Below are 17,667 nucleotides of genomic sequence, written 5' to 3'. Positions count from 1 at the left end.
CTGTTCTAGGTACTGAAGATTGTGTGAATTTTAAAGTGTGTGTAATCTATACAATTTATAATGGAATCCAACAGGAACAGATTATACCATTCTCTCGGCCCGATGACCCGAGTGGCACGAAATGGCCATCGAAGCCACATGAAGGCCAGCAGGTACACGTCCCCTGCACTCAGGGGTCGCGGAGCCCCCTCTGGTGTTGGTGATTGGCTTCCCTGGGTCTGGTCTCGCAGAGTTTCTCTTCTCTCTCCACTGATTGGTTTAAAGACAATGCCCAGGAGCCTTTCCGAGATTTAATCTAGACATAAATTTGAACTGTTCTTTCTGATCCCTGTCACAGAGCTAATTGCTAGAACTTTCCTCTTTATGTCACATTTTTAAAATAACTCCAAGTTAGTTTTTCATTGCGTTTAGAGAGTGAGGAAGGGGGTGAGGAAGGGAGAAAGAGGGGAACATCAATGCAAGAGAGAAGTGTCGATTGGTTGCCTCCCAAATGCACCTGGATGCTACTCATGCCCAGACCAGGCATCAAACCCGCAGCCAAGGCGTGTGCCCTGACCAGGAATCGCACCCACAACCCTTTGGTTATGGGACAGGGCTCCAGCCAGCTGAGCCACACCAGCCAGGGTCCGAGTTGGTAGCTTTTTAACTGCTCAGGTCTTTCTCACGCTGCTAGTTACTCGATGAGCAGTACAAAGATCCACTTCTAGCCTTATTCAGAGGCCTACGTCAAAGAATTTATTTTGCTAATAAGCATACGTTAGATTTGCCGTTTGAAAGAACTTTTTTGATAAACTGCAGGTTCTGAATTTAGAATAGTCTAACTTTATTAAATCAAACTTGTATGTTTAAATGCATGTCTGTTGAGTCATTCATCTGGTTATGCCGAGTCCTCTTTCTACGCTGTACTAGCTGCAGAAGAAGTGAGGGTGACACAGCTTTTGACTTGGGGGCCAGAGGTTGGTGGTAGCGGGCCATCGGTCAGTCCGTAACACCACAAAGGAGCCCCCGTCAGCAGTGGACTCTGTGCACGTCGGTGGAGTCTAGCCTCCTTCTGTGTGCGTCCCTGAATATAAGTAGCTCCAGCCCGGAATTCCTAATGGTCTCTAGGCTTTTACGTCACTTTGAAGACACCTAAATAACCCGTTAAGGGGTGAATGAGCAAATGTCAAGTTTCGTTCACTGTCTCAGGAGCTCTGCAGCTGGAATCAGATCGCCAGAGGAGGACAGATTTTTATTAATGGGTGCGTTTTAATTGATCCTTGCAGAAATTACTCATGCTTCAAATACAGGACCTTAAATCAGTTGGGGAAAGATATTTAAATGTTGGTAGTTTTGTGATGGTTTTTCTTAAGGAAGTCTTGGGGTGTGGAGGTAGGCTGTACGTGTAATCAGAAGCGATGATAACATGGAAGTGTCACTAAAATTGATTTCAGAAAGTCAGTTTCGTTAATATGTTTTTACTGCTTTTTTACTTCTGTCACCTATTGTAGAATTGAATTAAGTGTGGGTTTTCTTTTTCATTTTTGAACTTTTATTATCTTTACTCTGAGTTTTATAGGCTGAAATTCTTTTAGCAAACAGAATCCTCATCTTCCCTCGGATGTCTTAGTTTCTAACAAGGAAAAGAGTTCACAGCAATGATGCAATGTGGCATGTTAAGAGGAAGAAAAGTCTTAAATCTTTCATTTACTCTTTAATAAAGTAAATTACCCTATCCTTACTAAATTACACTTGTTCAAATATGTAATAAAGTGTGTGGTTTGAACCATCTGCTGACTTGAATAACTTCCTGAATAACTTCTGTAACAGCTTCTGAGTTTCAGATCAATAAACCTTTATAATTGCCAATGTCTTCTCATTCTGAATAATGCAACAAAGTTTTAAAATAAAGAATAATTAAATGTCACTTAAGTGCCTGTGGTAACTACTACACACAAAAGCTCTCACCTGGTTTTTCCCTTCATCTCATCGTTACAGCTCTGCAGACTCCGAAGACCTGGCGGTGCATTTGTACCCAGGGGCCGTTACTATTCAAGGTGTTCTCAAGAGAAAGACTTTGTTAAAGGAAGGCAAGAAGCCGAAGGTAAGATTTTATCATTATATTTGAACACTTCCAACAATATGTAAATGTATAGGACCCCCAAAGTATGAAGACAGCTGAAACAGAACCCGGTACACGGTACACACTTTCGAGGTCACTGAAGACACGCATTTGCCTCGCCGTGTTTCTCGGTATTTCAGTTAAGTCACACACGTGGGGCGCTGAAGTGAAGGTGCCCTTGCACCCCTCTTTGCCCTCGAGTACAGTGCACAGCCGTTCCTCAGAGAGCGCTGGAGTAGGTCGCCTTAGGGAGTGTGTTAGTAGTGAGTTCAGGAAGAACAGCGAATGGAAAGAAAGAAACCTAAAGTGGAGTTCAACCTGTTTTGCTCGTCAGTTCTCAGTTGTTGAACTCGGTGATGCCGTTCCGTGGTCCCGCGTGAAAGAGAACCCAGACAGTGAATGTCCTTCAGACCGTAACTGTATTTTTTAAAAAGTTTGGTGGAACAAAGCTTTTCCCATGTAACACCAAAGTTGTTTTTCCCCAGCGGCAGCACAGTAGTTTAACGACTGAAGAAAGCTCTTTTTTTCCCCCTCAAATAACATTAAAGCTAGTTTGGAATAAAGCATTGCTGTATATCCGCACTTAAAGTGTTTGAAAATACGAAGGCCTCTTGAAGTATAAAACTCATTTCCATCTGAGCGGTGTGAACTTGGCCGTTCATGTGACAACCCAGCCACTGCAGAGACCAGCTAGTGAGCTGAGTGCGGCCTGCCCGCCGAGGCCTCGGCGCACCTGGCAGGCGCCTGCCTGGTGGAGGTGGCGGTCCAGGGTGGAGAACGAGCCCTTAACAGGAGGGACAGTGACCAGGGGGTGGGGGTGCTGTGTGAAGGGAGTTGTCACCATAGCAAGGGCAGGGCCCTGGAGCCGGGATCCCAACGAGGGAGGTGGGTTAGAACGTGAGGTCTCGCACGCTCAGATCAGAAGGCCTGTGCAGGTGAAGCAGGTGGAGGGGAGGGGACATCAGGGGGTCACTTGACCATGCGTGAGGTACGATGGGAGAAGGGGGGGCATGAAAGATCACTTCTGGGTTTGGGACCGAGCTGGGTGCGTGTCAGGGACATTTACTGAAAGGGGGAAATCTGTTGTTTTTGGTGGTGGTAGTGTTTTTTGTTTTTGAGAAGGGGCAGGTAAGTCTTGGCCAGGTTCAGTGTGATGCACCCATTAGACGTGTAAGTGGAGACGTCGGGTTGGCTCTTGAAGAAGTGCAGTTAAGAAGTTCCGCAGAGGGGTGGTGGCCAGAGATGGAGGTCGGGGAGTCGTTGGCATGCAGACAGCGCTGGCAGTGTGGGCCTGGCGAGGTCGATTGGGAAAAGAAGAAGGTTAGAGTGACCGGGGTTAGGGGTTCTCCGGAGAGCAGGCAGCGAGGGTACAGTGTTGGGAAGGGGAACGGCACAGCGCTGGACCGTGCAGCAGAGGGGGGCCATGGCAATACCAGGTGATATCAAAACTGCTGGGACTCCTGATGGAATCGGTAACGATCCGAATGGAAGTGCTGGTAGAGTCTATGCCGTGAAAGTGACGGGAACGTCTGAGGCGAAGGTTTCAGGGTGAGACAACTCTGAGGTTAAGGTCAGGCTAGCACGGCTGAGGGGAGCAGAGCGTTGGCGCCGAGGAGGCAAGGACACCGAGCCAGCCACACACGCATCGGGTGCTCACCTGTCTGTCCCTCCAGGTGGCGTCTTGGACAAAATACTGGGCAGCCTTGTGTGGGACACAGCTCTTCTACTACGCTGCCAAGTCGCTCAAGGCCACCGAGAGAAAACATGTAAGTGCCCCCCCCCCCCCACTAGACTGTCGGCGCGGCCTCCCCGCCCCTTCCCGGCCGCGCGCGCGGGCGGGGCCCCAACGGAACGCTGACGCTGGGGTTCTTGTTCCGTGCTCTCGTCCAGAAGCCCTGATCCCTCTTCCTTGAGGGCTGCAGTGGAATTATTTTTATTTTGTGAGACCATTCCAAGGAAAGCCTTGAAATAACTTCCATATTTTGAAGTTTCTTTTTCAAATTCTAGTTTTTTCCTTTACCAATGGCAAAACTGCACATTACAAATGCCGGTCTTGGCATCACAGCCTTCCGAAGGGGGTTTCTTGCTCGGAAAATCGCTGAGGACTCTGAGTCTGGGAGTCTCGGTTCTCGTGTGAGAAACTGCAGGCATCAGCATCTAAAGAACTTTCCGCCTCAACTTCAGTTGAGTGGTTTCCCCCAACAGTGAGAAGGAACAACAGTTACCATGGCTACTGTGCTCCCCTTTCCTGGGCTTTGTGTTACATAAAAGGAGCCTTGGTGCTCATTTCTCCCAATGTAGAATCTTTCTGTGAATCTTCTTTGCACGCCGTTTTGTTTTTATATGCCAGCGATATATCTCTGAAAGGAAGGGTAATTACCCATGTTTCATTAATCTCTTTGAGGGGAATTTTATTTCTAAATCATGTATTTTCTGGGGAAACAAAGTGGTTTACCATACCGAGGAAAGGTAAGCCACTGAAAAAAAATTGTCTCTTTACTACTTCTGACTTCACCCAAGTAACACTCCCTAATTCTTTCTCCTCGCAGTCAGCCTGTAACCACAGCAGAGGTAGAGAAGAGGATATTTTTGGTTTAAATGAGTGTGGAAAGTGCTGGAAGATAGCATCGGCTTCCTTCTCAGCCACACCCACAACTTGACCCTGTCCTGGATTCCATGTGAATCCTCATCTTGCTTTTCTTCAGTTTACCATCTGTTCCCTTACACACAACACATTACCTCCTTCTTTTACCCTTACCTGAATAGACTCACACCCAGTCTTGGAGCGCTGGCTTTGTGGTCCACTGTTAAAATTGTTTAGCTGGAGTCCTCGCCCTGAGGGAGAGGAGCATTTTAAAAAAATTCTGGTCGAATTGACTGAAGCCCCACATACCAACAAACGTCCACATACCAAACTACGTCCATTAGTTTCACTGAAGCGCTGTGCAGAGTGGTTGCCTTTGGTTAGTGTTGCTGAACTCGAGCGGGGACGTCGATACCGTCAACTCGCAGCACAGCCACTTGGAGATCCATGGCTGGGCCTCACCAGTTGTGAAGAAGCAGCCATTCGAAAGGCATTTTTTTTTTTATTTTTTTCTGACTTTGACTATAAAGAAGCCAAATTAGAAAATTGATAACTATACTTGTCTTCTACTGCAAATGTTAAATATCTTTTTGTGTTTGGTGTTGCTGCTTACTAATAATGTTATGGTAGTTTTGGTTTTTAGTGATAGGAGGTTCCTGCCAAGTAACGTACATGAAATATTAGAAGTTGGAGTAGAGTGAGTTGTGAGGGGATTAAATCGAGCGCCCGAGAGATGCACTGTACCCCTCACCTTCCTCGTTAAAACGGTTGGGTTAAGGAAGGAGCTACAGGAGCGAGGCCGACGCTGCTGAGCCGGGGCCACCTTCCCGTCTTAGGGCAGGAGAGATGCAGTGTGGAGGGACAGCGACGAAGGACACAGTTAAGTGCAGATGTCAGGGAAAGGTCGGCTCCGTGTAGGCAACGGTGAAGGGTTAGAATCTGTCGTGTCACCACACCACCACCTGCGCAGAATTGTGGGGACACAGTGAAGCCGGACCGTGGGGCTCTGCACGGGACAGCTGGCTTGCCAGAATCGGACTGACAGAGTGGGGTCAGGGTGAGGAAGAGTGTTTTAGAGTAAAAGACTAACAGGTCTTGACCACTAAATGCAACTCGTGTGCCGTTGTGGTTGAGTCCCGGATGTCATTTTTTTTTAAACTACAGAGGTCATAATTGGGACAACCGAAGAAGTTTTAATATGGACTTTATATGGTTGTATCGGTTAAATCCCTTCAACGTGATGCTTGGCGGTTGTATGGGATTATGTTCTTAGGAGATACGTGTTGAGATAGTTCGGGTTCAGGGCCACAGCGTCACACTGTCTGCGCCTGGCATCAAGGTGTTCAGAGAGGTGACACAGATGCAGAATGGAGGCATACAGGTGATTATCATAGTGTTTTCTTCAACTGCTCTGCGGTTCCAGCCTCTTCAAACTTTAGCCTCTTTAAATCTTGATAAAAAGACAACCTTCATTGGTAGTCATGGCCCACTAGGGCGCACTCTGAGGGGCAGGGGGTCCCCGGCCCCCGCCCACTTGCCTGGCCTGCTGCCCTGCTGGCGGAGGGGCCGGAGGGGACTCCCATGAGGCCAAGACTAGAAGCAGGGCCTTCCCGCTGCCTGTGCGAGCACCTGGCTGGGACCCCCTGGTCTTTTCTTGTCTCCCAGGGGGCAGGAGAGGTTGGCTGCTCCCTCCTGACACCCCGGACAGTGAGACAAGGCAGCTGCCGCCATGGACGAAGCTTTGAAGGCGGACTTGCTGTGGACCCAGCTGCTGATGGGAGCAGTGGAGACAGCCGATCTCCCCCCTCACCCCCCCCACCGGGGGACCCCTCAGCCGTCCTTGCCTCCACTGCTCTCCTGCTCTGCGGCCACGGCCTCGGTCAGGTTCCCAGCTTCTCGTTCAGGACAGTAAGCCGAGTCTGTGGGCTCTCGAGACTTGGAGAAAAGTGGCCTCTGTCTCCTTGAGGGTCCGATCACCTAGTTTTGACAGGCAGTCTTGAGTGCCAGTTTCTCCGCAGCCTCACCTCATTCTGCAGCCACTGCTGCTCCTCTTCCTGCCAGACCTGCCGGCACACCGCCCACTTCTGCCACGGCTTCCCGTGCACTCAACCGGCTCCCTGTAGTTCTGCAGCTCCCTGCCCTGCTGGGCTGTGGTCGTTGCCTGGGGTTCCTGCCGGTGCAGGTGCTGCTGCCGCATTGCCACCGCACCCCAGTTTGAAAATGTTAGAATCGGCCTCTCAAGTTCCCCATAAAACCCCGCTGGAATTTTTCTTGAAGTGACACTGAATCTATAGGTCAGTGTAGGGATCACTGAAATCTTTATAATAGAGAGCCTTTCCTCGGTCTCATGGTATTTCTCCGATTTTTGGTCTTCTTCAAGGTCTTATACTTTCTGGTATGTCTTTTGTTACATGTTTTCCCAGATGACTTTTTTATAAGTAACTTCTGTATTTCTCGTGTATAGAATCACAGTTGACTTTCATCTTGATCTTTTCCAGGCATCCTTACTAGTGTTTCTCATTAGTTTGGTCGAGTTGGGCAGATTTTTCTGTGTAGGTAATATTTTCTGTAAGTGATGGCGGTTTTATTTCTTCCTCCCCCTTTTATTTCTTCCTTGTTTTCTTACCGAGCTGACTGGGTAGCAGCGGCGGGCGTCCTTATCTGAATTCTGGTTTTGAAATGTTTTTAGCATTTTACCCTTAAATGTATGTGTTGCAGGGTTTTGATTTTGAGGCTATTTTGGGGAGGGGGGACTCCTGCTTCTTGTTGGTGTATTTTGTCATTGTTAATTTGTTTGGTAGGCACTCCCATCGAAATAGAAAGTTTCCTCCTGCCCTATTCCTGCCCTGGCTGGCGTAGCTCAGTGGATTGAGCTTGGGCTTCGAACCAAAGCATCGCAGGTTCGATTCCCAGTCAGGGCACATGCCTGGGTTGCAGGCCATGACCCCCAGCAACCACACATTGATGTTTCTCTCTCTATCTCCCTCCCTTCCCTCTCTAAAAAAAAAAGGTTTCCTCCTATTCCTAGTCTGTCACGAGGATGCATTTCTACTTTAGCAAATGCTTTTATTTTCTATCAGCTGAGTTGATGTTTTTCTCTCTTAGTCTGTTAATATATGGTGATTTATAGTAATTTTTCTAAAGATGAGCTAACCTCACTTTCTCCAGATCAACCCGGTCGGCCGCTTTAATTGGCTTGTAACCCTAACCCAGCCTCACCATCCAGCGAAGGGTCCAGTTAGGTCATCGTGTGTCAGCTTTTCACACACAGCTGGGTGCAGTTTGCCAGTATTTTATTTAACGGTTTTCATTCTGTTCATGAATGAAAGTAACCTAATTTTTTCTGTTCTTTTATAACAGCTTTTTTCATTACTAAAAGGTAACTTTTAAAAAAAAAACTAGAAAAGTAACAGCCATGCTAAGAAATGTCTTTTTTTTAGAAATACAAATAAGACTGTATTATTAAGAGTTGTGTGATAGCACTGCTAGTTTATGAAATCAGGTTCGAGAGAACACCCCCCGCCTTGCATTGTGAGCCTTACACCGACCCAGTGTAGTGTGTCGGGCCCGTCTTGGCAAAGCTGGGGAGGAGGAAAACAGTTCTGCTGAAACGCAGCTGCGTTTGCTCTAAGAAAGGGGTGAGGGGCGGCGCCGGAACAGACATGACGACATCGATGAGTTTACCAGTCCACTAGCAGATCGTGCTCTTGGCAAGGGCCACTGAGACACGTGGGTGTTGGTGAGCAGCTGAGGCTGGGAAAGATCTGGAAAGCAGAGGACCGTCCCCAGAGGGCGGACCGTCCCCAGAGGGCGTGCCCGGGCGGGGTTTAGCGGTAACAGGCCGTGGGCACAGCTGAGCGTGGCTGAGCAGCATGGAGACGCAGGTCTCCCCTCTCCCCGGGAGAGACCGACCGCGTGCTCCCTGGCACTTAGACGCTGCTCAGGACCAGCCGTCAGGATAACCGCTAGCCGTCTCTTTACCTCTCAGTTCAAGTCCACGTCGAACAAGAACGTGTCCGTGGTGGGGTGCATGGTGATGATGGCGGACGACCCGGAGCACCCCGACCTCTTCTTGCTCACTGACTCGGAGAAAGGTGAGTCACCGGAACAACCGGGGGTGAGGGGCTGCGTGTACGTGACTTTCAGCAAGCCAAAGCCTGGTTTTAACTGGGTGACTGCCTTACGGGGGGAAGTTTCCCAGAAACTCTTGGGAAATAGTTCTGTCACGGAACATATAGTAATGATACCAGTATTTTTATTTATCAACTAATATTTATTAATTACCTATTTAATAAGCTTATTTTTTTTTTTTTGCTGCAGGGGCATAAGCTTGAAATGAAAAGTCTAATTAATCCCTAGAGAGCTAATAGCCAGGGAGGGGAGGAGGGGTTTGAGAGTCTGTGGGCCACCGTTGCCCTAAAATCCCAGTGCTCTGCCCGACACACAGTGCCCTTCCTCTGTCCTCTGAACTAAACTGCTGGTCTTAGATTGTGAGTGTGGCAGAGGTTTTCCTGCAAACTGGTTCTATTCCATTACTTTTTATCAAATTAATTGCTTATTTGGCTCAAAGTACTTCCCAAGTAGTATAATTTTAATTATAATACTTTATGACATAGGGAGACATTTGTGAATGAAATTATTGGCTGTTGACCTTGCGTGTCCTTGAAGTGGACGCAAGGAGCTGGAGGGTGACTGTGTCGCATCACATAAGCCTCCTGCCCCGCTCATGCGGGTGGAGACCCCAGGTGCTGGTCAGAACAGAGCCTGCAGCAGAGGGTTAGATGAGGAAGATGCAGCACGCACACACAACAGAACACTACTCAGCCATATGTCAGAACCCTGCCATTTGCGACAGCACGGGTGGGCCTTGAAAAGGCTATGCTCAGTGAACCAAGTCCGTCAGATAAAGCCAGGAAGCACGTGATTCCACTCATGGGGGTCTGAAGCAAACCTGTGGACACAGGCCGTGACGGGGTGGCAGAATTACTGTATGGGAGAGTCCTTATGTTTTTATTATTTCCCCCTTGTTTTTGACGATTTCAGGAAACTCTTACAAGTTTCAAGCCGGCAACAGGATGAACGCCATGCTGTGGTTCAAGCACCTGAGCGCCGCCTGCCAAAGCAACAAACAACAGGTGAGCACGCCTCTGGACCCTCAGACAGTGCGTGACTTGGGCGTGTGTGTGTTACGTAGACTGACTTTCCGAACGTGGTGGGAAAGCGGTTTCCTTTTTGTTCTCATTGATGGCATTTAGCAAGCCTTGAAGTCTCCATTTTAGGGAGATGGGCAATGAACAAATAAGAAAATTTCAAATGGTGAAAACTGGACAAGAAAACAAAACAATTATGTGACACAGAGTGGTGGGAGTAGCGGCAGCGCCCGATGAACAGGAGGGAGCAACAAGGATCTCCCTGAGGGGATGGCGTTGACGTGGATGACGAGAAGGAGCGGCCACGTGAAAATCCGGGGAACAGAGTTCTGGCAGGGGGAACAGAGAGTGCAAAGACCTGGAAGCTGCAATGAGCTTAAGGTGTTCAGAATAAGAAGAGGTCACCCGTGCTGGTAGAGTAGAGGGAGAGGCAAGGGGATGTAGTTCAGAAAGAGAAAAGGAAGGGGGTGCTTCCAATCGATAAAATCCATTCTGATTCATCTTTATTTGTCCTGTTGACCACCCAGTGTGCGTTTCTGTGGTTGCAGTGAAGCCCCAAACCACTTGGTTTTGTTTGTCTTTTACTGAGGAAAGGCTGCCAGCTGCCAGGGAGAGCAAATCCACAGTGTTGCTGCAGATTCAAAGGGGAACCACGGTTGGTTGAATAGACATACAATGAACATAACTACGGCTGCGGACTTTTCCATAGACCTTTTTAGACCAGTTTTCTGTTGAATACGTTTAAGAATGATTGGCTTAAGATATTGCTATCAGGAGCTAGTTTTGAAGGACATGATTTACTGTGTAGGTTTACAAAGCCTACAGAAGCATTTTCCGCCCTGCGAAATCAGGACCCTTTTGTGATGCAGGAAGACTCGCAGGCCCAGCGGTGCTCAGTGACCAACACGAGGTCGGACAGGCGCAGAGTGGGCCCGGGACACACGCTCTGTGTTCGTGCTGGGTGTCGCTGGAGGGGACCGTGTTCGCTCTCAGGTTTCACTTCAAATACTCGCGAAAGACTGACGGCGTTACGTGGTGCCGTGCTGCTTACGTGGTGCCGTGGTGCGCAGCCTCCGTTAAGGACGTGAAAGGCCTTACTCTCTTGCCCTTGTCTGGTTAGCGCCTGGGACAGAGCGAGAGAAACAGACCTCCTTTTGCCTGGGCTGATTTTTTTAGGACTCCACTTCATGCTGTACATTTCCTTTAAACGTAGCTTAAAGTTTTTAGCGTCATTATTTTAATCTCAGATTTCAAGAATAATCTAGACAGTGTACGCATGCTTAGGGTGCAGTCTCTCTCGCTGTGCTGGTGGGCCTCCTCGCTGAGCGAGTCAGCCGGAGTGTGCGCACGGTGCGTGTGTGTGTGTGCAGGAATCAGAGTAGCACCACGTTTATAAACAGAGGCTGTGAGAGTTGAGTGTTTGGTAGAAGACTCTAATGGATTCACATGGCATCTTCAACCACATTCAGGCAGCCTTCGCAGAAATGACAACTTCTCTCACGTGGGTTTCTTATAACCAGGCCTGAGAGTTCAACTGAAGCTTTTGAGCATTCGCATTCATTGTATTTGATTTATAATTGTTATGATTATGTCATCAAATAATTTTTCACTCAGAAACGTGTAGGGGGTTCACTTTTTTTTTTTAAGTGTCTTAGGTTTTCAAAAAAAGATTGCTGAAGAGTGAGAGCTGTTAAGGGTTTTTTCTTTAATCCTCACCTAAGGATATGTTTATTAATTTTAGAGAGAGGGGAGGAGGAGGAAAGAGAGAGAAAGGGAAATATCCATGTGAGAGAGGAAATCGATCGGTTGTCTCCCGTGCCCACCCCAGCTGGGGTCCAACCTGCAGCCTGGGTGTGCGCCCCAAACGGGGGTCAAACCCACAACCTTTTGGTGCATGGGACGATGCTCCAACCAATGGAGCCACCTGGCCAGGGCTGTTAAGCTATTGTAAAAGCCAAAAATGAACACTGGTGTATGAGTATCTCTAACACAGCTATGGAAATTTGGTAGTAAAAAGTAAGAGCATTTTTTTTTAACATGGTGAAGTCTTCTTTTAGTCCTCGACTAGAGAACTCATCAAATAATTTGAAAAAATAAAACATATTTATGTTTCAAAGAATCGTCGTTGAATTTCAGCCGTGTACTAAGTTAGAGCACGTTCGACACCGTCTGTGAGCAGCACGTTGCTGTACAGCCGGCTGACTTTTCGGAGCCGTGAAGTATCGGATCTGGTCGTCCAACACTGACTCTCATTCTCTCACACTTACTTTCATCATTTCACAAATCTTAGTCATGTTTGTTATACAGTTACCTATTCCGGATTTGAAATTTCGCATGTGGGAATTCAGGTGCTTCCAAGTGAGAAAATGAAGGATGGCAGGCTTGTGTGTCTGAACTCGCACCCGGCTCAGAGCCGTACTGACTCCCTCCCTCACTCAGAGAGCATCCATCGGCTGCCTCTCACACGTCGGGCCTGGCCCGCCACCCAGGCTTGTGCCCAGCTGGGAGTCAAACCGGCGACCTTTCTCTCTGGGAGATGCCGCCCAGCCCCCTAAGCCACACCGGTCAGGGCTCTCCATGAGTTACGTGAATGTCTGATGACGGGACTGTGCAGCCGAAACTAATGCAGTCTTCTGTGTCTGTTGTAATGGAACGTTTTTTAGTAAAGATAAATAAATGTTATCACTCTGTAATGCTTACCATGTATTTTATAGGTTCCTACAAACTTGATGACGTTCGAGTAAGGGCCTCAGCGGGAAGAGAGGTGAGCTGCCGCCCCCAGTGAGAGCGGGGACCCACCTGCGGGGCGAGCGCCGGCTGAGGGCTGAGGACCGGCCCTGGGCCAGGAGCGCCCGGAGCTCCCGGCTCGCGGCCCCGGGGGTTCGCCACCCACACCGCACTAACTCCGGGGAGTGAAGCGAGCCGTTCCCGGAGGACCGCCTGGACTCGCAAACAAACTGCCATGGACCACGCCTCTGATCTCGGGACTGCCCTGTGGAAACCACTGCCTTAAAGAGTGAGAGGAGAACCACCATGCGACAACACCAAATAGTGTGTGTGAATCTTCTGGCGGTGCTGTGCTTGGAGTAGATCATAAATCGCATTTCTTTTTAGATCTGTTAGATCTAAATAGATCTAATTTGCTTTTCTTTTAACTTTGTACTACTCTTGGGGGAGGGGGAGTCGCCTTTTTTAGATACACTTTAAAAAGAAAAACGTCCCCCTGATGGGCTGCGTCGGGAGCTGGTTTCGAACCCGAGGCACAGGGGTCCTCCCGTGGGGGGGACCCTCTGCTGGCAGCGGCCCCTTGGCCCCCGCAGCAAGAGCCCAGGGACCAGAAATGTCGTCGTGTGAGTTGCTGGGACTTTGTCTGGGACTTGGGGAGGGTTTTTGTTTGGTTTTGGATGAGGGAAGATATTTTTAAACACTAAACTTCTGAAACTGAGTACTGTACGGGGAGCACGACTTCCTGCAGGAGGCACAAAGGCCGAGTGTTCGCACGCCAGGCGTTTCTTTCCAGTGGGCTCCGGAAAGCGCGGCTGCCTTCCCCCGGCCGCGTGCTCAGCCTTCCACGTGAGTTCGCTGTCGGACCCCAGGTTGCCTGGTAGGGAGCGGGGCCCCTGCGGTATGACAGGAATGACATGGTCCAGCTCAGTTGTATTATCTCTTCTGCCAGTCGCAGGGGGGTTTTTTTTATCATCAAGGTGATAAATTGCTGTTTCCTTTTACATCATTTTTTTGTGCACAATGCCAGTGTTTTTGTTGTTTTTGTTCTCAGTGTGAGATTCAGGATCACATTTGTTGAAGAGAGATTCCGCATATGTATGTATTTTATTATAAGACATACAAAATAATTTTAAAAGAGAAAAGATTGAGTTTCTGGGAATTTAAAATATCCAAACTCTTCTTCTTATACAATTTCCCTTTATTACAAAATGATTTCCTGACCAAGAAAAAAAATACACACACACACACACACATATATATATATATATATATATCCCTGCCATCTCTCTGCCATGAATCCATATTTTGTCAGTAGTTGAGCAGGAAGTTTTGTGAGGGCCCTTCTATGCAATAATGCATCTAATATCCAAAGTAGATACTGAATTATAAGAGACAAAGCTTGAAGGTAAGAAGCCTTAGTTAGAGCTTTAACAAACAACGGCATTTGAACGAAGGCTGTGTGTTGGGCGTTGTAAATGCATGAAGTGTCGTGAGTTTCAGCTCTGGTCCAGGGTCACATGCTTTCCGACTGGCATCGTCTGGTAGGCCTCTGCTCCTTCGGGCCTCACATAAAACCTCTCACATTGGCATTTGTAGAAAATGCTCCACTTTCTTGTCGTAAGTATTTCACTCTCGAATCCATGACGTTTAAATAGAAAATATTGCCCACAAATCTAATAATTAGCTACAAATCTATCCAAGGGAAGTAGAAGAGCTTTCTCCTGAGTGCTAAGTTTTTCTAAAATTTAGATTCCTGTTTCAAAAGGATATTAAGAGTTCAGGTATTTTTCTCGTACGGCGCAGTTGGAAATGCCATTATTTCTGGTTTTGCAGGGAATGACGTGGGCGGGGGGCGGGGGCGCAGTGTTGCCTGTGCTGAGGGACTTTTCGGTGACTGACCCTGAGCTCAGCCCCCGCCGGGGACACAGAGCGACACCCCCCTTGCGGAGCCGGCAGTATTACTGTGCAGACCTTGCACAGCTTGTTTTTGGTTTGCTTTTTTTTTTTTTTAATTTTCTTAATTTGTTTATTTCTCTTCAGAAACAAGTATTTTTAACTGTGTACATGCTTTTTAAAAAATATTGTGGACGAGAGCCCTGTGGATTTTTTTGTTATTATTGTGTTTGTTTGTCGTCCATAAGCTAAAGTAGATGCGCCGTAGGTCACCCATAGCCGGGGGGGAGGGGCGGGGGGCAGGGGCGGGCGGTGAGCGCCGGAAGTCAGAGTCCGGCATTGCACAGTTTTGCCAAAGTGGGAGCTGGACCGGAGGGCGTGTTTGATGCGTTCAGCCCCGAGCAGGAGGGGGCGCCTGCGAGGACCGAGGACAGTGCTCACGTTTGGTGACGAGTCCGCACTGCAGCTCTTAATTAACACCCCTGCGTAGAGGTCACCGTCCCTCTTCTGTCTTCAGATTTGTCCACTCAAAAGACCAGCCATCGCTTTTTAAGATTGTTTTAGCATTCGAAGCAAATGGAAACCAGTCACAGAAGTGCGTTAAAACTGGGTGGGTGAATTTTTTATCTCTAACTCACCAGATGATAGCTAATAATAATTCAAGGGAAGGAAATACATCACCAAAACATGTGAAATATTTAGGTAGTTTATTAGCCGGATGATGAATTTATTTCCCTCTGATGAGGCCTACCCTTCATCATTAGTCAGTTGGTGACTCAGAAGCTTGGCATTCTCTTCGATAGTGAGTTCCCTGGTCTCCCTCCTAGCCGAGGAGAGCTCGGGGGAGTGAGAGAGTCGGCCAGTCCCAGAGCGGCACGGCGCCTGGCATGTCTGTGGCCAGGCGGCACAGGGAAGGCACCAGCCCGAACGCCGTGGGGACACGCACAGGACGGTTTGCACACAGAGGCTCATTTTCCATACGAGAAGAGCGTCAGCTTTAAAACACAGCTGTGAGGATGACCGCACGATGACCTTCCGGAGCACTGTGTCCCATCTCGTGCCCCCCGTGTCCGGGCCGTGCTTGTCCTCTGGGGGGTGTTTTGGTTGGTTGGTTGGTTGGTTTTTTACGGTAACCTCCAAAATGTGGGAACAGAAAGCCTATCAAACACGCCTTCCTGTTTCATTTTCTTCGCTGTACACATACTGTTCGTGTAAACATCATGGGAAGGGAGCCAGGACGTTGGCGTGTGAGTGTGTTTTGCGCCCAGGCGTGTGCTTCAGTGACGGGTGTGTTTCTGTGCAGGAGTGCTGGCAGGCTACCGTGCTGCCACCTGTGCCACAGTCCGCCGGGCAGTCCGTCCTGCGCGACATGAGGCAGGGCACTCGTGGCCGCGAAGTGTTTGTGAGTGGCCTGGCTCCCCTTCTGGGAGACGTGCAGAGGAGACCGAGGGGCGCTGTTGTGGAAGGACGCGACGTTCACCGCGTCTGGTGTGCACACGCTGTGCGGCTTGGCACCGGGGCCCACGGGGAGCGGCCTGGTCTAGTGACCGCTCGGGGTTACTGGACTGCAGCTGGCCAAATGACTTGAGCAGAAGTCTTTTTCCCTTCTTTCCTTTCTTAGGTTAAATCTGTACGCCATCCGCCCTGACTGCCCAGAACAAAACTGCAGGGCGGCGGTAACTGAAGTCAGCAGTAACAGTCGGCTCAGTCCCCTGGCTTCTTTAAAGAGTCCTGTCCTCTGCTGACTTGCTCCCTGGTCGCCGGAGGCGCGTTCCACCTGCACAGGCGGTGGTCAGAGCGCCCCGTCGCGGTCCGCACCCAAGGGGTACCAGTGTTGCTTAACAGAAGACAATCTTTAGTAAAAGAAACCCTTTGCTTCGAAGGCCTTCGAAATGATCGGGCCCCCTTTCGGAGGTGCAGGCGAGCTCGCCCAGGTCCTGGCGGCGGAACGGCGGCGCTGCCGGTGCGCGAGCGGCGGTGCAGCGCGCATGCGCGGGGTGAGGTCGGCCCGGCGTCACCCTCCGCGGCGCCTAGGGTCTGCTTTCCCGTGCCCTCTGCCCTTGCGTGTTCCCCTCCAGCGGTTCTGCAGCCAGGGTGGTGGTCTGTCTTTCCCTAAGCTTGGACATGCAAGCACTATTACGTAATCACGTTGATGGACATTATTTTCCACGTGACGTCAGCCTTTTCAGAATGATTTCGGTACGTTTTGCTCTTATTTCTTGAAAGATGGCTTGTGTCTCAAGTGACTTTTTTCCTTGTTTAGAGGATTCTAGTGAAAGAGATCTGTGCGTGCAAACTTGTCAGTTTCTACCGAAGGCATTTTCGTGGCACTGGTACCTCCCGTCGTAGGTGGGGGGATGTGGTCGGTGCCTTGCCCACTTGAAGCCAGTTCTGGGGCACCGAGTGTGGCAGTCGTCATCTGCCTCGTGCTCCCCTGTTTCGGGGGGGGGGGGGGGGGGGGCGTCTGTCCCTGTCTCCACCAGCTTGCTCTGTCACTGAGCCTGTTTGAGAAAGTCTGTGCAGACGCCTCTGAGTGATGGTCACGGTCCTCCTGGCCTTTGAGTCTTTGCAGATCAGCTCCCTCCCGGCTCCTCTCCTTCCAGGCAGGAGAAGAAACCACCCCCCCAAACCGCCCTTTAGATGAGCGGTCTTAAGGACAGCTGGGCAGGGCGTCCATCACACTGAGTTCATTTTGTGTTGATGTTGTGGGTTTGGTTTTGTTTCGAGCACACACTGAGTTATCAGGGCTTTCATAAAGTCTCTGAAAGAGTATGATAAGGCCAGAAAGGTCTGTTTGGGTTTTGTGAAAGCAGTTGCGGTCTTGTTTGTTACCAGAGTCCCTTTGGCCAGCAGTGAGGTTTGGTTTGGTTCATTCTTATATCTAAGTAAGACTGAGAACAAACGGTCACGGGACCTGCCAGTGACCGCTCACCTGGAGACATTATGGGGGGGAGTGAAAACACCCCCAGGATATAAATTAAAGGCAAGTTAAGAGGCTAGACTCCCTTGTCCCATAAAAGCAAGGCTCAGAAACATCCTGCTTCTCTGTGATTAGTGCAAGGTCTGCGGTTCAGGTGAGTCGAGATGCTGCTTTCAGAAATACCGAAGGGCTTATTGGCAGAATTTGAATTTTGAGTCTGGTCATTTGGACTGTGGAGTAGTGATAAGATTAAAGGGATGTTTGTTTGGTTTTTATTTTTAATAGAAAATTT

General features: G+C 49.1%; 1 protein-coding gene across 2 annotated transcripts in view; it reads left to right on the top strand.

Annotated features, from left to right (window-relative positions):
- RALGPS2 (Ral GEF with PH domain and SH3 binding motif 2) overlaps positions 1 to 12,984 on the top strand; it is a 118,257-nt gene extending 105,273 nt beyond the window's left edge. The window contains exons 15-20 of one of the 2 annotated variants that reach the window (XM_028530946.2): positions 75 to 152; positions 1,978 to 2,083; positions 3,775 to 3,867; positions 8,674 to 8,779; positions 9,729 to 9,820; positions 12,550 to 12,984. In XM_028530946.2, the coding sequence (XP_028386747.1) occupies positions 75 to 152; positions 1,978 to 2,083; positions 3,775 to 3,867; positions 8,674 to 8,779; positions 9,729 to 9,820; positions 12,550 to 12,579 (505 nt within the window). In that variant the 3' untranslated portion in view covers positions 12,580 to 12,984. The remainder of the gene's footprint in view (positions 1 to 74; positions 153 to 1,977; positions 2,084 to 3,774; positions 3,868 to 8,673; positions 8,780 to 9,728; positions 9,821 to 12,549) is intronic. The other variant, XM_028530947.2, reaches the window with a different exon arrangement.
- The last annotated feature ends 4,683 nt before the right edge of the window (positions 12,985 to 17,667 follow it).

Source organism: Phyllostomus discolor, chromosome 14, assembly GCF_004126475.2.
Source record: "Phyllostomus discolor isolate MPI-MPIP mPhyDis1 chromosome 14, mPhyDis1.pri.v3, whole genome shotgun sequence".
Lineage (NCBI taxonomy): Eukaryota > Metazoa > Chordata > Mammalia > Chiroptera > Phyllostomidae > Phyllostomus > Phyllostomus discolor.
The sequence above is the reverse complement of the archived record's forward strand: the minus strand, read 5'-3'. Positions and strand labels throughout refer to the sequence as shown.